This window comes from Salmo trutta, unplaced genomic scaffold, assembly GCF_901001165.1.
Source record: "Salmo trutta unplaced genomic scaffold, fSalTru1.1, whole genome shotgun sequence".
NCBI lineage: Eukaryota > Metazoa > Chordata > Actinopteri > Salmoniformes > Salmonidae > Salmo > Salmo trutta.
Genome location: NW_021822713.1, coordinates 236,979 through 261,568, shown reverse-complemented (window position 1 = coordinate 261,568; position 24,590 = coordinate 236,979). Strand labels below are relative to the sequence as shown.

At 43.6% G+C, this 24,590-nt stretch overlaps 1 protein-coding gene across 1 annotated transcript in view; it reads right to left on the bottom strand.

Moving 5' to 3' along the window:
- LOC115183973 (multidrug resistance-associated protein 9) overlaps positions 1-24,590 on the bottom strand; it is a gene marked incomplete in the record, with an annotated part of 116,097 nt that overhangs the window by 15,333 nt on the left and 76,174 nt on the right. Inside the window, 9 exon segments of the mRNA XM_029744959.1 lie at positions 9,300-9,489; positions 12,458-12,595; positions 15,689-15,915; positions 18,018-18,200; positions 20,225-20,328; positions 21,542-21,631; positions 22,358-22,426; positions 23,143-23,236; positions 24,501-24,590. Of these exon segments, the coding sequence (XP_029600819.1) occupies positions 9,300-9,489; positions 12,458-12,595; positions 15,689-15,915; positions 18,018-18,200; positions 20,225-20,328; positions 21,542-21,631; positions 22,358-22,426; positions 23,143-23,236; positions 24,501-24,590 (1,185 nt within the window).

The window sequence follows — 24,590 nt, the reverse complement described above, 5'->3', positions numbered from 1 at the left end:
GTATTAGACTCTACCTGTATGGTGTGTTAGACTCTACCTGTACGGTGTATTAGACTCTACCTGTATGGTGTATTGGACTCTACCTGTACGGAGAATTAGACTCTACCTGTATGGTGTATTAGACTCTACCTGTATGGTGCATTAGACTCTACCTGCATGGTGTATTAGACTCTACCTGTACGGTGTATTAGACTCTACCTGTACGGTGTATTAGACTCTACCTGTACAGTGTATTAGACTCTACCTGTATGGTGTATTAGACTACCTGTACGGTATATTAGAATCTACCTGTATGTAGTATTAGACTCTACCTGTATGGTGTATTAGAATCTACCTGTATGGAGTATTATACTCTACCTGTACGGTGTATTAGACTCTACCTGTATGGAGTATTAGACTCTACCTGTATGGAGTATTAGACTCTACCTGTACGGTGTATTAGACTCTACCTGTACGGTGTATTAGACTCTACCTGTACGGTGTATTAGACTCTACCTGTATGGAGTATTAGACTCTACCTGTACGGAGTATTAGACTCTACCTGTACGGTGTATTAGACTCTACCTGTATGGTGTATTAGACTCTACTTGTATGGTGTATTAGACTCTACCTGTACGGTGTATTAGACTCTACCTGTACGGTGTATTAGACTCTACCTGTACGGTGTATTAGACTACCTGTATGGTGTATTAGACTCTACCTGTACGGTGTATTAGACTCTACCTGTACGGTGTATTAGACACTACCTGTATGGTGTATTAGACTCTACTTGTATGGTGTATTAGACTCTACCTGTACGGTGTATTAGACTCTACCTGTACGGTGTATTAGACCCTACCTGTACGGTGTATTAGACTACCTGTATGGTGTATTAGACTCTACCTGTATGGTGTATTAGACTCTACCTGTATGGAGTATTATACTCTACCTGTACGGTGTATTAGACTCTACCTATATGGAGTATTAGACTCTACCTGTATCGAGTATTAGACTCTACCTGTATGGAGTATTAGACTCTACCTGTATGGAGTATTAGACTCTACCTGTATGGAGTATTAGACTCTGTCTGTATGGAGTATTAGACTCGACCTGTATGGAGTATTAGACTCTACCTGTACGGTGTATTAGACTCTACCTGTACGGTGTATTAGACTCTACCTGTATGGTGTATTAGACTCTACCTGTATGGAGTATTAGACTCTACCTGTATCGTGTATTAGACTCTACCTGTATGGTGTATTAGACTCTACCTGTACGGTGTATTAGACTCTACCTGTACGGTGTATTAGACTCTACCTGTACGGTGTATTAGACTCTACCTGTATGGTGTATTAGACTCTACCTGTATGGAGTATTAGACTCTACCTGTATGGAGTATTAGACTCTACCTGTATGGAGTATTAGACTCTACCTGTATGGAGTATTAGACTCTGTCTGTATGGAGTATTAGACTCTACCTGTAACGTGTATTAGACTCTACCTGTACGGTGTATTAGACTCTACCTGTACGGTGTATTAGACTCTACCTGTATGGTGTATTAGACTCTACCTGTACGGTGTATTAGACTCTACCTGTATGGGTATTAGACTCTACCTGTACGGTGTATTAGACTCTACCTGTATGGTGTATTAGACTCTACCTGTATGGAGTATTAGACTCTACCTGTATGGTGTATTAGACTCTACCTGTATCGTGTATTAGACTCTACCTGTACGGTGTATTAGACTCTACCTGTACGGTGTATTAGACTCTACCTGTACGGTGTATTAGACTCTACCTGTATGGTGTATTAGACTACCTGTACGGTATATTAGACTCTACCTGTATGTAGTATTAGACTCTACCTGTATGGTGTATTAGACTCTACCTGTATGGAGTATTATACTCTACCTGTATGGAGTATTAGACTCTACCTGTATGGAGTATTAGACTCTATCTGTATGGAGTATTAGACTCTACCTGTATGGAGTATTAGACTCTACCTGTATGGAGTATTAGACTCTACCTGTATGGAGTATTAGACTTTACCTGTATGGAGTATTAGACTCTACCTGTACGGTATATTAGACTCTACCTGTACGGTGTATTAGACTCTACCTGTAACGTGTATTAGACTCTACCTGTACGGTGTATTAGACTCTACCTGTACGGTGTATTAGACTCTACCTGTATGGTGTATTAGACTCTACCTGTACCGTGTATTAGACTCTACCTGTATGGTGTATTAGACTCTACCTGTATGGTGTATTAGACTCTACCTGTATGGTGTATTAAACTCTACCTGTATGGAGAATTAGACTCTACCTGTATGGTGTATTAGACTCTACCTGTATGGTGTATTAGACTGTACCTGTATGGTGTATTAGACTCTACCTGTATGTAGTATTAGACTCTACCTGTATGGTGTATTAGACTCTACCTGTATGGAGTATTATACTCTACCTGTACGGTGTATTAGACTCTACTTGTATGGAGTATTAGACTCTATCTGTATGGAGTATTAGACTCTACCTGTATGGTGTATTAGACTCTACCTGTATGGAGTATTAGACTCTACCTGTACGGTGTATTAGACTCTACCTGTACGGTGTATTAGACTCTACCTGTAACGTGTATTAGACTCTACCTGTACGGTGTATTAGACTCTACCTGTATGGTGTATTAGACTCTACCTGTACGGTGTATTAGACTCTACCTGTATGGTGTTTTAGACTCTACCTGTACGGTGTATTAGACTCTACCTGTTCGGCGTATTAGACTCTACCTGTATGGAGTATTAGACTCTACCTGTACAGTGTATTAGACTCTACCTGTACGGTGTATTAGACTCTACCTGTACGGTGTATTAGACTCTACCTGTACGGTGTATTAGACTCTACCTGTACGGAGTATTAGACTCTACCTGTACGGTGTATTAGACTCTACCTGTACGGTGTATTAGACTCTACCTGTACGGTGTATTAGACTCTACCTGTAGGGTGTATTAGACTCTACCTGTACGGTGTATTAGACTCTACCTGTACGGTTTATTGTACTCTACCTGTACGGTGTATTAGACTACCTGTATGGTGTATTAGACTCTACCTGTATGGTGTATTAGACTCTACCTGTATGGAGTATTATACTCTACCTGTACGGTGTATTAGACTCTACCTGTACGGTGTATTAGACTCTACCTGTATGGAGTATCAGACTCTACCTGTATGGAGTATTAGACTCTACCTGTATGGAGTATTAGAATCTACCTGTATGGAGTATTATACTCTACCTGTACGGTGTATTAGACTCTACCTGTATGGAGTATTAGACTCTACCTGTATGGAGTATTAGACTCTACCTGTACGGTGTATTAGACTCTACCTGTACGGTTTATTGGACTCTACCTGTACGGTGTATTAGACTACCTGTATGGTGTATTAGACTCTACCTGTATGGTGTATTAGACTCTACCTGTATGGAGTATTATACTCTACCTGTAACGTGTATTAGACGCTACCTGTACGGTGTATTAGACTCTACCTGTACGGTGTATTAGACTACCTGTATGGTGTATTAGACTCTACCTGTACGGTGTATTAGACTCTACCTGTATGGTGTGTTAGACTCTACCTGTACGGTGTATTAGACTCTACCTGTATGGTGTATTAGACTCTACCTGTACGGAGAATTAGACTCTACCTGTATGGTGTATTAGACTCTACCTGTATGGTGTATTAGACTGTACCTGTATGGTGTATTAGACTCTACCTGTACGGTGTATTAGACTCTACCTGTACGGTGTATTAGACTCTACCTGTACGGTGTATTAGACTCTACCTGTATGGTGTATTAGACTACCTGTACGGTATATTAGAATCTACCTGTATGTAGTATTAGACTCTACCTGTATGGTGTATTAGAATCTACCTGTATGGAGTATTATACTCTACCTGTACGGTGTATTAGACTCTACCTGTATGGAGTATTAGACTCTACCTGTATGGAGTATTAGACTCTACCTGTACGGTGTATTAGACTCTACCTGTACGGTGTATTAGACTCTACCTGTACGGTGTATTAGACTCTACCTGTATGGAGTATTAGACTCTACCTGTACGGAGTATTAGACTCTACCTGTACGGTGTATTAGACTCTACCTGTATGGTGTATTAGACTCTACTTGTATGGTGTATTAGACTCTACCTGTACGGTGTATTAGACTCTACCTGTACGGTGTATTAGACTCTACCTGTACGGTGTATTAGACTACCTGTATGGTGTATTAGACTCTACCTGTACGGTGTATTAGACTCTACCTGTACGGTGTATTAGACACTACCTGTATGGTGTATTAGACTCTACTTGTATGGTGTATTAGACTCTACCTGTACGGTGTATTAGACTCTACCTGTACGGTGTATTAGACCCTACCTGTACGGTGTATTAGACTACCTGTATGGTGTATTAGACTCTACCTGTATGGTGTATTAGACTCTACCTGTATGGAGTATTATACTCTACCTGTACGGTGTATTAGACTCTACCTATATGGAGTATTAGACTCTACCTGTATGGAGTATTAGACTCTACCTGTATGGAGAATTAGACTCTACCTGTATGGAGTATTAGACTCTACCTGTATGGAGTATTAGACTCTGTCTGTATGGAGTATTAGACTCGACCTGTAACGTGTATTAGACTCTACCTGTACGGTGTATTAGAATCTACCTGTACGGTGTATTAGACTATACCTGTATGGTGTATTAGACTCTACCTGTACGGTGTATTAGACTCTACCTGTATGGTGTATTAGACTCTACCTGTATGGAGTATTAGACTCTACCTGTATCGTGTATTAGACTCTACCTGTATGGTGTATTAGACTCTACCTGTACGGTGTATTAGACTCTACCTGTACGGTGTATTAGACTCTACCTGTACGGTGTATTAGACTCTACCTGTATGGTGTATTAGACTCTACCTGTATGGAGTATTAGACTCTACCTGTATGGAGTATTAGACTCTACCTGTATGGAGTATTAGACTCTACCTGTATGGAGTATTAGACTCTGTCTGTATGGAGTATTAGACTCTACCTGTAACGTGTATTAGACTCTACCTGTACGGTGTATTAGACTCTACCTGTACGGTGTATTAGACTCTACCTGTATGGTGTATTAGACTCTACCTGTACGGTGTATTAGACTCTACCTGTATGGGTATTAGACTCTACCTGTACGGTTTATTAGACTCTACCTGTATGGTGTATTAGACTCTACCTGTATGGTGTATTAGACTCTACCTGTATCGTGTATTAGACTCTACCTGTACGGTGTATTAGACTCTACCTGTATGGTGTATTAGACTACCTGTACGGTATATTAGACTCTACCTGTATGTAGTATTAGACTCTACCTGTATGGTGTATTAGACTCTACCTGTATGGAGTATTATACTCTACCTGTATGGAGTATTAGACTCTACCTGTATGGAGTATTAGACTCTATCTGTATGGAGTATTAGACTCTACCTGTATGGAGTATTAGACTCTACCTGTATGGAGTATTAGACTCTACCTGTACGGTATATTAGACTCTACCTGTACGGTGTATTAGACTCTACCTGTAACGTGTTTTAGACTCTACCTGTACGGTGTATTAGACTCTACCTGTACGGTGTATTAGACTCTACCTGTATGGTGTATTAGACTCTACCTGTACCGTGTATTAGACTCTACCTGTATGGTGTATTAGACTCTACCTGTATGGTGTATTAGACTCTACCTGTATGGTGTATTAAACTCTACCTGTATGGAGAATTAGACTCTACCTGTATGGTGTATTAGACTCTACCTGTATGGTGTATTAGACTGTACCTGTATGGTGTATTAGACTCTACCTGTATGTAGTATTAGACTCTACCTGTATGGTGTATTAGTCTCTACCTGTATGGAGTATTATACTCTACCTGTACGGTGTATTAGACTCTACTTGTATGGAGTATTAGACTCTATCTGTATGGAGTATTAGACTCTACCTGTATGGTGTATTAGACTCTACCTGTATGGAGTATTAGACTCTACCTGTACGGTGTATTAGACTCTACCTGTACGGTGTATTAGACTCTACCTGTAACGTGTATTAGACTCTACCTGTACGGTGTATTAGACTCTACCTGTATGGTGTATTAGACTCTACCTGTACGGTGTATTAGACTCTACCTGTATGGTGTTTTAGACTCTACCTGTACGGTGTATTAGACTCTACCTGTACGGTGTATTAGACCCTAACTGTATGGTGTATTAGACTCTACCTGTATGGAGTATTAGACTCTACCTGTATGCTGTATTATACTCTACCTGTTATGTGTATTAGACTCTACCTGTATGGTGTATTAGACTCTACCTGTACGGTGTATTAGACTCTACCTGTACGGTGTATTAGACTCTGCCTGTACGGTGTATTAGACTCTACCTGTATGGTGTATTAGACTATCTGTACGGTGTATTAGACTCTACCTGTATGGTGTATTAGACTCTACCTGTATGGTGTATTAGACTCTACCTGTATGGAGTATTATACTCTACCTGTACGGTGTATTAGACTCTACCTGTGCGGTGTATTAGACTCTACCTGTATGGAGTATTAGACTCTACCTGTATGGAGTATTAGACTCTACCTGTATGGAGTATTAGACTCTACCTGTATGGAGTATTAGACTCTACCTGTACGGTATATTAGACTCTACCTGTACGGTGTATTAGACTCTACCTGTAACGTGTTTTAGACTCTACCTGTACGGTGTATTAGACTCTACCTGTACGGTGTATTAGACTCTACCTGTATGGTGTATTAGACTCTACCTGTACCGTGTATTAGACTCTACCTGTATGGTGTATTAGACTCTACCTGTATGGTGTATTAGACTCTACCTGTATGGTGTATTAAACTCTACCTGTATGGAGAATTAGACTCTACCTGTATGGTGTATTAGACTCTACCTGTATGGTGTATTAGACTGTACCTGTATGGTGTATTAGACTCTACCTGTATGTAGTATTAGACTCTACCTGTATGGTGTATTAGTCTCTACCTGTATGGAGTATTATACTCTACCTGTACGGTGTATTAGACTCTACTTGTATGGAGTATTAGACTCTATCTGTATGGAGTATTAGACTCTACCTGTATGGTGTATTAGACTCTACCTGTATGGAGTATTAGACTCTACCTGTACGGTGTATTAGACTCTACCTGTACGGTGTATTAGACTCTACCTGTAACGTGTATTAGACTCTACCTGTACGGTGTATTAGACTCTACCTGTATGGTGTATTAGACTCTACCTGTACGGTGTATTAGACTCTACCTGTATGGTGTTTTAGACTCTACCTGTACGGTGTATTAGACGCTACCTGTACGGTGTATTAGACCCTAACTGTATGGTGTATTAGACTCTACCTGTATGGAGTATTAGACTCTACCTGTATGCTGTATTATACTCTACCTGTTATGTGTATTAGACTCTACCTGTATGGTGTATTAGACTCTACCTGTACGGTGTATTAGACTCTACCTGTACGGTGTATTAGACTCTGCCTGTACGGTGTATTAGACTCTACCTGTATGGTGTATTAGACTATCTGTACGGTGTATTAGACTCTACCTGTATGGTGTATTAGACTCTACCTGTATGGTGTATTAGACTCTACCTGTATGGAGTATTATACTCTACCTGTACGGTGTATTAGACTCTACCTGTGCGGTGTATTAGACTCTACCTGTATGGAGTATTAGACTCTACCTGTATGGAGTATTAGACTCTACCTGTATGGAGTATTAGACTCTACCTGTATGGAGTATTAGACTCTACCTGTACGGTATATTAGACTCTACCTGTACGGTGTATTAGACTCTACCTGTAACGTGTATTAGACTCTACCTGTACGGTGTATTAGACTCTACCTGTACGGTGTATTAGACTCTACCTGTATGGTGTATTAGACTCTACCTGTACGGTGTATTAGACTCTACCTGTATGGTGTATTAGACTCTACCTGTACGGTGTATTAGACTCTACCTGTATGGTGTATTAGACTCTACCTGTACGGAGAATTAGACTCTACCTGTATGGTGTATTAGACTCTACCTGTATGGTGTATTAGACTGTACCTGTATGGTGTATTAGACTCTACCTGTACGGTGTATTAGAGTCTACCTGTACGGTGTATTAGACTCTACCTGTACGGTGTATTAGACTCTACCTGTATGGAGTATTAGACTCTACCTGTATGGAGTATTAGACTCTACCTGTATGGAGTATTAGACTCTACCTGTATGGAGTATTAGACTCTACCTGTACGGTATATTAGACTCTACCTGTACGGTGTATTAGACTCTACCTGTAACGTGTATTAGACTCTACTTGTAAGGTGTATTAGACTCTACCTGTACGGTGTATTAGACTCTACCTGTATGGTGTATTAGACTCTACCTGTACGGTGTATTAGACTCTACCTGTATGGTGTATTAGACTCTACCTGTATGGTGTATTAGACTCTACCTGTACGGAGAATTAGACTCTACCTGTATGGTGTATTAGACTCTACCTGTATGGTGTATTAGACGGTACCTGTATGGTGTATTAGACTCTACCTGTATGTAGTATTAGACTCTACCTGTATGGTGTATTAGACTCTACCTGTATGGAGTATTATACTCTACCTGTACGGTGTATTAGACTCTACTTGTATGGAGTATTAGACTCTATCTGTATGGAGTATTAGACTCTACCTGTATGGTGTATTAGACTCTACCTGTATGGAGTATTAGACTCTACCTGTACGGTGTATTAGACTCTACCTGTACGGTGTATTAGACTCTACCTGTAACGTGTATTAGACTCTACCTGTGCGGTGTATTAGACTCTACCTGTATGGTGTATTTGACTCTACCTGTACGGTGTATTAGACTCTACCTGTATGGTGTATTAGACTCTACCTGTACGGTGTATTAGACTCTACCTGTACGGTGTATTAGACCCTAACTGTATGGTGTATTAGACTCTACCTGTATAGAGTATTAGACTCTACCTGTATGCTGTATTATACTCTACCTGTTATGTGTATTAGACTCTACCTGTATGGTGTATTAGACTCTACCTGTACGGTGTATTAGACTCTACCTGTATGGTGTATTAGACTCTGCCTGTACGGTGTATTAGACTCTACCTGTATGGTGTATTAGACTCTGCCTGTACGGTGTATTAGACTCTACCTGTATGGTGTATTAGACTACCTGTACGGTGTATTAGACTCTACCTGTATGGTGTATGACAGCGCCAGGCCCTTCATAGCAGGGCTGATGATATCAGGAGAACTGAGCACCACGAACAGAGCCACCATCAGAGTGACTGAGGCAGACAGGAAGTCCAGCCAGAAGGACAGCCAGCGTGTCCCACAGTTAAACAACAGGAAGTGGTTGGAGTTGTTGTCGCTCATCTCCTTAAATCTGGAGAACATTGCACCACGGTGTTTATTGTAGTTATTATTACATTTTCATTTATTTTAATTATTTCCCCGGGTAGAGGAAACCATGGTCAGACCAAGTTATTTCCCCAGGTAGAGGAAACCATGGTCAGACCAAGTTATTTCCCCAGGTAGAGGAAACCATGGTCAGACCAAGTTATTTCCCCAGGTAGAGGAAACCATGGTCAGACCAAGTTATTTCCCCAGGTAGAGGAAACCATGGTCAGACCAAGTTATTTCCCCAGGTAGAGGAAACCATGGTCAGACCAAGTTATTTCCCCAGGTAGAGGAAACCATGGTCAGACCAAGTTATTTCCCCTCCCCAGGTATAGGAAACCATGGTCAGACCAAGTTATTTCCCCAGGTAGAGGAAACCATGGTCAGACCAAGTTATTTCCCCAGGTAGAGGAAACCATGGTCAGACCAAGTTATTTCCCCAGGTAGAGGAAACCATGGTCAGACCAAGTTATTTCCCCAGGTAGAGGAAACCATGGTCAGACCAAGTTATTTCCTCCAGGTAGAGGAAACCATGGTCAGACCAAGTTATTTCCTCCAGGTAGAAGAAATCATGGTCAGACCAAGTTATTTCCTCCAGGTAGAGGAAACCGTGGTCAGACCAACAACAGCAAAATAACAATAAGGAGCAAAACACAACATAATAAAAATAAATGATACAAAACATAAAACACAGACAGTACAGGCATAAATACAAAAATAAATAGGACAAATAGAAATTATCATTGAGATAATATCAGTCCCAACAAAGGGAATTGTCCTTCCTCTAAGGCAGTAGTAGTAGTGATAACAGGGGGCAGTGTCCTTCCTCTAAGGCAGTAGTAGTAGTGATAACAGGGAGCAGTGCCCTTCCTCTAAGGCAATAGTAGTAGTGATAACAGGGGGCAGTGTCCTTCCTCTAAGGCAGTAGTAGTAGTGATAACAGGGGCAGTGCCTTTCCTCTAAGGCAGTAGTAGTGATAACAGGGGGCTGTGTCCTTCCTCTAAGGCAGTAGTAGTAGTGATAACAGGGAGCAGTGTCCTTCCTCTAAGGCAGTAGTAGTAGTGATAACAGGGGGCAGTGCCCTTCCTCTAAGGCAGTAGTAGTAGTGATAACAGGGGGCAGTACCCTTCCTCTAAGGCAGTAGTAGTAGTAGTGATAACAGAGAGCAGTGCCCTTCCTCTAAGGCAGTAGCAGTAGTGATAACAGGGGGCAGTGCCCTTCCTCTAAGGCAGTAGTAGTAGTGATAACAGGGGGCAGTGCCCTTCCTCTAAGGCAGTAGTAGTAGTGATAACAGGGAGCAGTGCCCTTTCTCTAAGGCAGTAGTAGTAGTGATAACAGGGGGCAGTGCCCTTCCTCTAAGGCAGTAGTAGTAGTGATAACAGAGGGCAGTGCCCTTCCGCTAAGGCAGTAGCAGTAGTGATAACAGGGGGCAGTGCCCTTCCTCTAAGGCAGTAGTAGTAGTAGTGATAACAGGGGGCAGTGTCCTTCCTCTAAGGCAGTAGTAGTAGTGATAACAGGGGGCAGTGTATTTCCTCTAATGCAGTAGTAGTAGTGAAAACAGGGGGCAGTGTCCTTCCTCTAAGGCAGTAGTAGTAGATATAACAACAGGGGGCTGTGATCTTCCTCTAAGGCAGTAATAGTAGTGATAACAGGGGGCAGTGTCCTTCCTCTAAGGCAGTAGTAGTAGTGATAACAGGGGGCAGTGCCCTTCCTCTAAGGCAATAGAAGTAGTGATAACAGGGGGCTGTGCCCTTCCTCTAAGGCAGTAGTAGTAGTGATAACAGGGGGCAGTGCCCTTCCTCTAAAGCAGAAGTAGTAGTGATAACAGGGGGCAGTACCCTTCCTCTAAGGCAGTAGTAGTAGTAGTGATAACAGAGAGCAGTGCCTTTCCTCTAAGGCAGTAGTAGTAGTGATAACAGGGGGCAGTGCCCTTCCTCTAAGGCAGTAGTAGTAGTAGTGATAACAGGGGGCAGTGCCCTTCCTCTAAGGCAGTACTGGTAGTGATAACAGGGGGCAGTGTCCTTCCTCTAAGGCAGTACTGGTAGTGATAACAGGGGGCAGTGTCCTTCCTCTAAGGCAGTAGTAGTAGTGATAACAGGGGGCTCTGCCCTTCCTCTTAGGCAGTAGTAGTAGTGATAACAGGGGGCAGGGCCCTTCCTCTAAGGCAGTAGTAGTAGTGATAACAGGGGACTGTGCCCTTCCTCTAAGGCAGTAGTAGTAGTAGTGATAGCAGGGGGCAGTGCCCTTCCTCTAAGGCAGTTGTAGTAGTGATAACAGGGGGCAGTGCCCTTCCTCTAAGGCAGTAGTAGTAGTGATAACAGGGGACTGTGCCCTTCCTCTAAGGCAGTAGTAGTAGTGATAACAGGGGACTGTGCCCTTCCTCTAAGGCAGTAGTAGTAGTGATAACAGGGGGCTGTGCCCTTCCTCTAAGGCAGTAGTAGTAGTGATAACAGGTGACTGTGCCCTTCCTCTAAGGCAGTAGTAGTAGTGATAACAGGGTACTGTGCCCTTACTCTAAGGCAGTAGTAGTAGTAGTGATAACAGAGGACTGTGCCCTTCCTCTAAGGCAGTAGTAGTAGTAGTGATAACAGTAGTGACAACAGTCTGCTGGATGTACTGCTCTCTCTAATTGTAGGGTCAGGGTCAGGGTTAGGGTTAGGGTTAGGGTCAGGGTCAGGGTTAGGGTCAGGGTTAGGGTCAGGGTCAGGGTTAGGTTTAGGGTCAGGGTTAGGGTAGGGTCAGGTTTAGGGTTAGGGTCAGGTTTAGGGTTAGGGTCAGGGTTAGGGTCAGGGTCAGGGTTAGGGTCAGGGTTAGGGTCAGGGTCAGGGTCAGGGTTAGGGTCAGGGTTAGGGTCAGGGTCAGGGTTAGGGTTAGGGTCAGGGTCAGGGTCAGGGTCAGGGTTAGGGTTAGGGTCAGGGTCAGGGTCAGGGTTAGGGTCAGGAGACATGTCTTACTGCTGGATGTACTGCTCTCTCTTGTCGTAGGCGTGGATTGTACCGAGGCCCTGGATGGTAGAGGTGGTCAGGGAGATCCAGGGAGAACGACTCACATTCTCCATCCTCTTCATCTCTCTGATGCTCCTCTGGAATATACTGTGGTGACAACACACAGGACTCAGAACACACCACACAGGACTCAGAACACACCACACAGGACTCAGAACACACCACACAGGACTCAGAACACACCACACAGGACTCAGGACACGCCACACAGGACTCAGAGCACACCACACAGGACTCAGAACACACCACACAGGACTCAGAACACACCACACAGGACTCAGAACACACCATACAGGACTCAGGACACGCCACACAGGACTCAGAACACACCACACAGGACTCAGGACACGCCAGACAGGACTCAGAACACACCACACAGGACTCAGAACACACCACACAGGACTCAGAACACACCACACAGGACTCAGAACACACCACACAGGACTCAGAACACACCACACAGGACTCAGGACACGCCAGACAGGACTCAGAACACACCACACAGGACTCAGAACACACCACACAGGACTCAGAACACACCACACAGGACTCAGAACACACCACACAGGACTCAGAACACACCACACAGGACTCAGAATACACCACGCAGGACTCAGAACACACCACACAGGACTCAGAACACACCACACAGGACTCAGAACACACCACACAGGACTCAGAAACACACCACACAGGACTCAGGACACACCCCACAGGACTCAGAACACACCACACAGGACTCAGGACACACCACACAGGACTCAGAACACACCACACAGGACTCAGGACACACCACACAGGACTCAGGACACACCACACAGGAAAACCCTTTTGCAATGATGTTAGCACAGCTGAAAACAGTTGTCCTGTTAAAGAAGCAATAAAACGGGCCTTCTTTAGACTAGTTGAGTATCTGGAGCATCAGCATTTGTGGGTTCGATTACAGACTCAAAATGGCCAATGGCTTTTCTTTCAAATACAAAGGAAATTTCTAAGTGACCCCAAACTTTTGAATGGTAGTGTATATCTTCAGAGACCTATCCACTGCTAAACTGTAAAGTAACATGACTCATGGGCTTGCCCAGGATCTGAACCCCAGACAGTCCAGGGTGATCAAGGTTCTTTATATCCCAAAGTAAAGGTATAACACCAACCCAGCTATTTGTTGTGGAACATGACAGGGATGTCCCCTCTCCCCTTTCTTCTTCCAAGATTCAACGCTATGGAATTCCTCATCAATAACTTTTGGTTTATCATCCTGCATTGTCCCTCTCCCCTGTCCTTTTCAATACGATTGACAACAGTGATGTTGTGTAGTGTAGTGTGACTCAGGACTCAGGACACACCACACAGGACTCAGGACACACCACACAGGACTCAGAACACACCACACAGGACTCAGAACACACCGCACAGGACTCAGAACACAACATACAACATACTCAGAACACACCACACAGGACTCAGAACACAACATACAGGACTCAGAACACACCACACAGGACATGACTTGGAGTACAGTGCAGCTTGGGCCCCATTCTGCACACGGATATGGAACAGCTATTGTAACAGATGACAGATGACCATAACAGTGAAGACAATGAAGACAATAACAGTAAGGACAATGATAATGAAGCAATATGAACAATAACAGTAAGGACAATGATAATGACGCTATATGAACAATAACAGTAAAGGACAATGATAATGAAGCTAATGAACAATAACAGTCAGGACAAAGATAATGAAGTTAATGAAATTCATGCTCCATTAGATTTCTTTCTCATTAGATGAGAAATGAAACTGTTTTAATGGACTTATCTGCTTTTGTGACACGTATTTTAAGTGTTGAGGGTGTTAAGTTCATTTTGCTAAAGAAATCTTCTCATTAGATCTGACTGCATGTCACCCTGGGTAAATTACCAAACTGACTCTATGTCACCCTGGGTAAATGACCTAACTGACTGTATGTCACCCTGGGTAAATGACCTAACTGACTGTATGTCACCCTGGGTAAATGACCAAACTGACTGTATGTCACCCTGGGTAAATGACCAAACTGACTGTATGTCACCCTGGGTAAATGACCAAACTGACTGTATGTCACCCTGGGTAAATGACAAAACTGACTCTATGTCACCCTGGGTAAATGACCAAACTGACTCTATGTCACCCTGGGTAAATGACCAAACTGACTCTATGTCACCCTGGGTAAATGACCAAACTGACTGTATGTCACCCTGGGTAAATGACCAAACTGACTCTATGTCACCCTGGGTAAATGACCTAACTGACTGTATGTCACCCTGGGTTAATGACCAAACTGACTGCATGTCACCCTGGGTAAATTACCTGACTGCATGTCACCCTGGGTAAATTACCTAACTGACTGTATGTCACCCTGGGTAAATGACCAAACTGACTGTATGTCACCCTGGGTAAATGACCAAACTGACTGTATGTCACCCTGGGTGATTGACCAAACTGACTGTATGTCACCCTGGGTGATTGACCAAACTGACTGCATGTCACCATGGGTAAATTACCAAACTGACTGCATGTCACCCTGGGTAAATGACCAAACTGACTGTATGTCACCCTGGGTAAATTACCAAACTGACTGCATGTCACCCTGGGTAAATGACCTAACTGACTCTATGTCACCCTGGGTAAATGACCAAACTGACTGCATGTCACCCTGGGTAAATGACCAAACTGACTCTATGTCACCCTGGGTAAATGACCAAACTGACTCTATGTCACCCTGGGTAAATGACAAAACTGACTGTATGTCACCCTGGGTGATTGACCAAACTGACTGTATGTCACCCTGGGTGATTGACCAAACTGACTGCATGTCACCATGGGTAAATGACCTAACTGACTGCATGTCACCCTGGGTAAATTACCAAACTGACTGTATGTCACCCTGGGTAAATTACCAAACTGACTGCATGTCACCCTGGGTAAATGACCAAACTGACTGTATGTCACCCTGGGTAAATGACCAAACTGACTGTATGTCACCCTGGGTAAATGACCAAACTGACTGCATGTCACCCTGGTTAAATTACCAAACTGACTGCATGTCACCCTGGGTAAATGACCAAACTGACTGTATGTCACCCTGGGTAAATGACCAAACTGACTGTATGTCACCCTGGGTAAAAGTTGACTCACTAGAGTATGAGGGTGAAGATGGCCCCCAGCAGCGTGATGGCGATGAGTAGGGGAGGGAACACGGCTGAGATGGTGACAATGGTGTAGGTGACCATCAGGCAGAACTGTAGGAAGTTCTCCATGTTGAAGGGCAGCATGGTATCCACCTCATCCTGGTCCTTGGAAAAACGGTTCACCATGCGTCCCGTTGGAGTGGTGTCAAAGAAACTCATGGGGCTGTTCAGGATCTACAACACAGACAGGACCCAGGGGTTAGGGTGATGAGAGGACTGATGAAACACAACACTACTGGATCTACAACACAGACAGGACCCAGGGGATAGGGTGATGAGAGGACTGATGAAACACAACACTACTGGATCTACAACACAGACAGGACCCAGGGGATAGGGTTAGGGTGATGAGAGGACTGATGAAACACAACACTACTGGATCTACAACACAGACAGGACCCAGGGGTTAGGGTGATGAGAGGACTGATGGAACACAACACTACTGAATCTACAACACAGACAGGACCCAGGGGTTAGGGTGGTGAGAGGACTGGCTCTACAACACAGACAGGACCCAGGGGATAGGGTGATGAGAGGACTGATGGAACACAACACTACTGGATCTACAACACAGACAGGACCCAGGGGTTAGGGTGATGAGAGGACTGATGAAACACAACACTACTGGATCTACAACACAGACAGGACCCAGGGGATAGGGTTAGGGTGATGAGAGGACTGATGAAACACAACACTACTGGATCTACAACACAGACAGGACCCAGGGGTTAGGGTGATGAGAGGACTGATGGAACACAACACTACTGGATCTACAACACAGACAGGACCCAGGGGATAGGGTGACGAGAGGACTGATGGAACACAACACTACTGGATCTACAACACAGACAGGACCCAGGGGTTAGGGTGATGAGAGGACTGATGGAACACAACACTACTGGATCTACAACACAGACAGGACCCAGGGGATAGGGTGACGAGAGGACTGATGGAACACAACACTACTGGATCTACAACACAGACAGGACCCAGGGGATAGGGTGACGAGAGGACTGATGGAACACAACACTACTGGATCTACAACACAGACAGGACCCAGGGGTTAGGGTGATGAGAGGACTGATGGAACACAACACTACTGGATCTACAACACAGACAGGACCCAGGGGTTAGGGTGGTGAGAGGACTGGATCTACAACACAGACAGGACCCAGGGGTTAGGGTGATAAGAGGACTGGCTCTACAACACAGACAGGACCCAGGGGTTAGGGTGATAAGAGGACTGGCTCTACAACACAGACAGGACCCAGGGGTTAGGGTGATAAGAGGACTGGCTCTACAACACAGACAGGACCCAGGGGTTAGGGTGATAAGAGGACTGGCTCTACAACACAGACAGGACCCAGGGGTTAGGGTGATAAGAGGACTGGCTCTACAACACAGACAGGACCCAGGGGTTAGGGTGATAAGAGGACTGGATCTACAACACAGACAGGACCCAGGGGTTAGGGTGATGAGAGGACTGATGGAACACAACACTACTGTAAGATCTTCATGATGTACACTACCGTTCACAAGTTTGGGGTCACTTAAAAAAATGTCCTTGTTTTTGAAAGAAAAGCACATTTTCTTTGTCCATTTAAAATAATAAAAAATTGATCAGAAATACAGTGTAAACATTGTTAATGTTGTAAATGACTATTGTAGCTGGAAACAGCTGATTTTTAATGGAATATCTACATAGGCATACAGAGGCCCATTATCAGCAACCATCACTCCTGTGTTCCAATGGCACGTTATGTTAGCTAATTCTCGTTTATCATTTTAAAAGGCTAATTGATCATTAGAAAACCCTTTCGCAATGATGTTAGCACAGCTGAAAACAGTTGTCCTGTTAAAGAAGCAATAAAACGGGCCTTCTTTAGACTAGTTGAGTATCTGGAGCATCAGCATTTGTGGGTTCGATTACAGACTCAAAATGGCCAATGGCTTTTCTTTCAAATACAAAGGAAATTTCTAAGTGACCCCAAACTTTTGAATGGTAGTGTATATCTTCAGAGACCTATCCACTGCTAAACTGTAAAGTAACATGACTCATGGGGTTGCCCAGGATCTGAACCCCAGACAGTCCAGGGTGATCAAGGTTCTTTATATCCCAAAGTAAGTGATGTTGTGTAGTGTAGTGTGATTGATAACAGTGTTGTTGTGTGGTGTAGTGTGATTGATACCAGTGTTGTTGTGTGGTAGTGTGATTGATAACAATGGTGTTGTGTGGTGTAGTGTGATTGATAACAGTGTTGTTGTGTGGTAGTTACGTTTCTGAACATGGTGTCGTGTAGCTTGGAGGACGCGTGCAGTGTAACTTTGGTGAAAGAGTAGCCCTTGATGAAGCTGAAGACCAGCATGGCCACCACCACCAGGCCGTAAACCATCTGGTAGAAGCTCAGGTCAGGGTTCAGGGAGATGTTCCCTGCGGTGGAATTCGACACGTTCGCTGTCTGAAAATCACACGTTAAAGAGCCCGTAGTTAATATATGGCTTTGTTACTGTGTAAGGTACTAAGAATGTTTTAACTAGTCTATAGAAACAGATGCAGCATGTTATGTTACATTTGTTTTACTTGTGCTAGCCACAGATGTCATCTGATTTGCTAAAATAGGAACGACAAACTGCAATTGACCCTTTTCTAAAGCTCTAGAATTTTGGGGGGAAAACCAGTCGCAGCGCTCCAGTGGATAGCAACTGTCGTCGAGTCCGACATCATCTCGGACAAGCTCACGTTTCAAACGCAAGAGAAAGCCAGTAAGGGAAATGTCAGAAACTGAGTTTTCTTCAAAACAGAAATAGTTTTAAACGGCTAAATAATTCAACAGTGCACCAGGCGCTACTGTGATTCCTGAAATACCCAGCCTGTTGATATTAGTATTTATTGAATCCTAAATTATACTTTTGTTACATTGTTTTGCTAGCTCCGCTGGTTAGCTAACTCTCAGTCTCAGTGACAACCAAAACTTTTGCTAACGCTAGCTAGCCGCTCCATATAACATGTTTTCGCTAAATGTATGTTAGCTAGCTAAGTTAGCCATGTTATGAAACCAATTCTCATCTGCTATCATCATGATGCAAATTTTAAAGGGGAAATAGTTAGCTTCCAAAAGTTGGTTATAGCGTTGACAGCTTGCCGACAGTGAATTCAGAGCCGTTCAGTGGCTAGCCACAATACAAAACATCATTTTACCAGGTTCCCCGTGAATAAATAAATTGTAATACCAGTCCATCACAACGTACCCACGTGTATTCTGATTAACAAGTGGTAGTCTGTGTTTCATTTCATTGTGTGAAAAAACCATCAACATCACTGTATGGTGGATTTCACCAGTGGTTTGAGTGATGAACTGGTCTTCCATCATCATCACTGTAAGGGGATTTCACCAGTGGTTTGAGTGATGAATTGGTCTTCCATCATCATCATCACTGTAAGGTGGATTTCACCAGTGGTTTTAGTGATGAACTGGTCTTCCATCATCATCACTGTAAGGGGATTTCACCAGTGGTTTGAGTGATGAATTGGTCTTCCATCATCATCATCACTGTAAGGTGGATTTCACCAGTGGTTTGAGTGATGAATTGGTCTTCCATCATCATCATCACTGTAAGGTGGATTTCACCAGTGGTTTGAGTGATGAACTGGTCTTCCATCATCATCATTGTATGGTGGATTTCACCAGTGGTTTGAGTGATGAATTGGTCTTCCATCAACACTGTAAGGGGATTTTGCCAGTTGTTTGAGTGATGAATTGGTCTTCCATCATCATCATCACTGTAAGGTGGATTTCACCAGTGGTTTGAGTGATGAACTGGTCTTCCATCATCATCATTGTATGGTGGATTTCACCAGTGGTTTGAGTGATGAATTGGTCTTCCATCATCATCACCACTGTAAGGTGGATTTCACCAGTGGTTTGAGTGATGAATTGGTCTTCCATCATCATCACTGTATGGTGGATTTCACCAGTGGTTTGAGTGATGAATTGGTCTTCCATCATCATCATCATCATTGTAAGGTGGATTTCACCAGTGGTTTGAGTGATGAATTGGTCTTCCATCAACATCACTGTAAGGTGGATTTCACCAGTGGTTTGAGTGATGAATTGGTCTTCCATCATCATCATCATCATTGTAAGGTGGATTTCACCAGTGGTTTGAGTGATGAATTGGTCTTCCATCATCATCATCATCATTGTAAGGTGGATTTCACCAGTGGTTTGAGTGATGAATTGGTCTTCCATCATCATCATCATCATTGTAAGGTGGATTTCACTAGTGGTTTGAGTGATGAATTGGTCTTCCATCAACATCACTGTAAGGTGGATTTCACCAGTGGTTTGTGTGATGAATTGGTCTTCCAGAGAAAATGTTATCAAAGGTTGCAACAGTAACCAAAAGGGGGTGGGGCTTAGCGAAGGGTCAGTTGACAAACATTTGAAAACATCATAAGGAAAAGTAACTTCAGTAGACTTACCCCTGATCCCTGCTCCAGCCAGTAGCTGAGCCACCAGTTACTGAAGGCAGTGGTCCCCACCAAGCAGATAAAGGCGATCATGATGAGAGACAGCAGGATGTACCCTGGAGACCAGAGACACCAGATGGGAGACCAGAGGAGAGAGGAGAGGAGAGACCAGAGGAGAGACCAGAGGAGAGAGGAGAGGGGAGACCAGAGGAGAGAAAAGATGAGAGACCAGAAACCAGACGAGAGACCAGAGACAAGAGGAGAGACCAGATGAGAGAAGAGAGGAGAGACCAGAGGGGAGACCAGTGGAGAGACCAGAGGAGAGAGGAGAGGGGAGACCAGTGGAGAGACCAGAGTAGAGACCAGAGGGGAGACCAGAGGAGAGACCAGAGGAGAGAGGAGAGGGGAGACCAGAGGAGAGACCAGAGTAGAGACCAGAGGTGAGACCAGAGGAGAGACCAGAGGAGAGAGGAGAGGGGAGACCAGAGGAGAGACCAGAGACCAGAGGAGATACCAGACGAGAGAAAATAAGAGAGACCAGAGACAAGAGGAGAGAGTAGAGACAAGAGGAGAAACCAGAGGAGAGACCAAAGGAGAGATGAGAGACCAGTGGAGACCAGAGGAGAAACCAGGAGAGAGACCAGAGGAGAGACCAGAGGAGAGACCAGAGGAGAGAGGAGAGACCAGAGGAGAGAGGAGAGACCAGAGGAGAGAGGAGAGATCAGAGGAGAGACCAGAAGAGAGAGGCGAGAACAGAGGAGAGACCAGAGGAGAGAAGATAGATCAGAGGAGAAACCAGAGGAGAAAGCAGAGGAAAGGAGAAACCAGGGGAGAGTGGAGACCAAAGAGACCAGAGGAGAGTGGAGACCAGAGAAGAGACCAAAGGAGAAACCAGAGGAGAGAGGAGACACCATAAGAGAGACCAAAGGAGACCCCAGAGGAGGAGAGACCCATAGGAGAAATTAGGGTAGAGGAAAGGAGAGACCAGAGGATAGAGGAGAGACCAGAGGGGAGAACAGAGGAGAGACCAGAGGAGAAATGTGGGTAGAGGAAAGGAGAGACCAGAGAGACAAGAGGAGATACAGGATTCAGCATGACTCAAGCATAACCCACACTATACCGCTACAATATTGGAGTCAAGTGAAAGATTAATGATTTGCTTACATCTGAGTATCCCTGCTCCACTAGGTGTGAGGAGTAAAGCTGATTGGCTGAGGTGAATGAGGTGTGTTTCTAACCTCCTGCAGCTTTACAGTACTGGTGGTAGGTCAGGGTTAACTCAGGGTTAAGGTTCAGAGTGTGTGTGTTTGTGTAAGGTGTGTTTCTAACCTCCTGCAGCTTTACAGTACTGGTGGTAGGTCCTCCAGGTAACAGAACCCTCCTGAGAACCCTCCTGAGTCACCAGCTGGTCCTTAGACACTACCAGACAACAACAACAACAATAAATATTAACAGACATCATCAACAGCAACAACAACAAACATAATAAACAACAACAACCATAATAAACAACAACAACCATAATAAACAACAACAAATCTCAACAGACATCATCAACAACAGCAACAACAACAACAAACATAATAAACAACAATAACAACAACCATAATAAACAACAACAAACATAATAAACAACAACAACCATAATAAAACACAAAACAAACATAATAAACAACAACAACCATAATAAACAACAACAACAACAAATATCAACAGACATCATCAACAACAGCAAACATAATAAACAACAACAACAACCATAATAAACAACAACAACAACAAATATCAACAGACATCATCAACAACAGCAACAACAACAACAAACATAATAAACAACAATAACAACAACCATAATAAACAACAACAAACATAATAAACAACAACAACCATAATAAAACACAAAACAAACATAATAAACAACAACAACCATAATAAACAACAACAACAACAAATATCAACAGACATCATCAACAACAGCAAAACATAATAAACAACAACAACAACAACAAACATAATAAACAACAACAAACATCACGTTGATGGAATTAATTGATTTTGTTCATTTAAAATGTCACGCGGTGTAACATCCATAACACATTTGAGAGGATCGGAATGCGAAGGAATCGAGGACTTGGCTCAAATTACCGTTGACGTCATGTGATACCGATTGACTTCCTCCCGACTCGTCTGGATTCTCATCGGACATGTCAAAAGCTGTCGGGGGGGGGAGAAAAAGAGACGTGACGTAAATCCCCGTGATGACACACAACAGACTTATATCTTCCTCACTAATTTTAAACATCAGCTATCTGAGCAGTTTACCGATCGCTGCAGCTGTACACAGTCCATCTGTAAATAGTCCACCCAATCTACCTACCTCATCCCCATACTGTTTTTATTTTAATTTACTTTTCTGCTCTTTTTCACACCAGTATTTCTACTTGCACATCATCATCTGCTCATTTATCACTCCAGTGTTAATCTGCTAAATTGTAATTATTCGCTCCTATGGCCTATTTATTGCCTTTCCTCCTCATGCCTTTTACACTCACTGTATATAGACTTTATTTTTTCCACTGTGTCATTGTCTTGTTTATTGTGTTATTGGCTTGTTTATTGTTTTACTCCATGTGTAACTCTGTGTTGTTGTCTGTGTCACACTGCTTTGCTTTATCTTGGCCCAGGTCGCAGTTGTAAATGAGAACTTGTTCTCAACTGCCCTACCTGGTTAAATAAAGGTGAAATACTGTAAAATAAACAACAGACCTTTTTTAAACGACAGAGCTATAAGAATGTAATGTATCGAAAGAAGACACTAGAACGAAAACCTTATGGTTTCCAATAGCGTTACAATACAGGATGTGAGAGCGCACCGTGTCATACCTACGAAATATATGTTAAGATATGTACGGATCGATATCAAATCAAACCTGGATTTTCTATTCCTGTTCCCTTGTGTTCATCCAGGTCCTTCTCCTTGGTGTCCGTGGCGTCTGGTTGAGTCGGCTTCTCCTCAGTTCGTTCCTAACGCACAAGATAAAGTTATACGTTAATAATGTGGGAGAGATATTTTGGGGGGGACGTCTCTCGGAGTCTTGACAATACAGTAAATGACTGTGTATTTGATGTTTTGTTTGGACCCCAGGAAGAGAAGTGGCAGCATGTGAAACAACTAATGGGGGTCCTACTAAACTAGAGAGTCAGAGATACATGATATCTAGACTGGACATAGTGTCCTCCAGGTGGACTGATATCTAGACTGGACATAGTGTCCTCCAGGTGGACTGATATCTAGACTGGACATAGTGTCCTCCAGGTGGACTGATATCTAGACTGGACATAGTGTCCTCCAGGTGGACTGATATCTAGACTGGACATAGTCTCCTCCAGGTGGACTGATATCTAGACTGGACATAGTCTGCTCCAGATGGACTGATATCTAGACTGGACATAGTCTCCTCCAGATGGACTGATATCTAGACTGGACATAGTCTCCTCCAGATGGACTGATATCTAGACTGGACATAGTCTCCTCCAGGTGGACTGATATCTAGACTAGACATAGTCTCCTCCAGGTGGACTGATATCTAGACTGGACATAGTCTCCTCCAGGTGGACTGATATCTAGACTGGACATAGTCTCCTCAAGATGGACTGATATCTAGACTGGAAATAGTCTCCTCCAGATGGACTGATATCTAGACTGGACATAGTCTCCTCCAGATGGACTGATATCTAGACTGGAAATAGTCTCCTCCAGATGGACTGATATCTAGACTGGAAATAGTCTCCTCCAGATGGACTGATATCTAGACTGGACATAGTCTCCTCCAGGTGGACTGATATCTAGACTGGACATAGTCTCCTCCAGATGGACTGATATCTAGACTGGACATAGTCTCCTCCAGATGAACAGAGTTAGAGATGGATAATGGGAGATTGTACCTGTGAACGCTCCATACCAGAGGTAGAGATGGATAACGGGAGATCTTACCTGTGAACGCTCCATACCAGAGGTAGAGATGGATAACGGGAGATTTTACCTGTGAACGCTCCATACCAGAGGTAGAGATGGATAACGGGAGATCTTACCTGTGAACGCTCCTTACCAGAGCTAGAGACGGATAACGGGAGATCTTACCTGTGAACGCTCCGTACCAGAGGTAGAGATGGATAACGGGAGATCTTACCTGTGAACGCTCCGTACCAGAGGTAGAGACGGATAACGGGAGATCTTACCTGTGAACGCTCCGTACCTGAGGTAGAGATGGATAATGGGAGATCTTACCTGTGAACGCTCCATCTGGAAGTTGTTGATCATCTGTGCGTATCGGCCTTTTGCTTTCATCAGAGCTTTGTGTGTCCCTGCCTCCTTCAC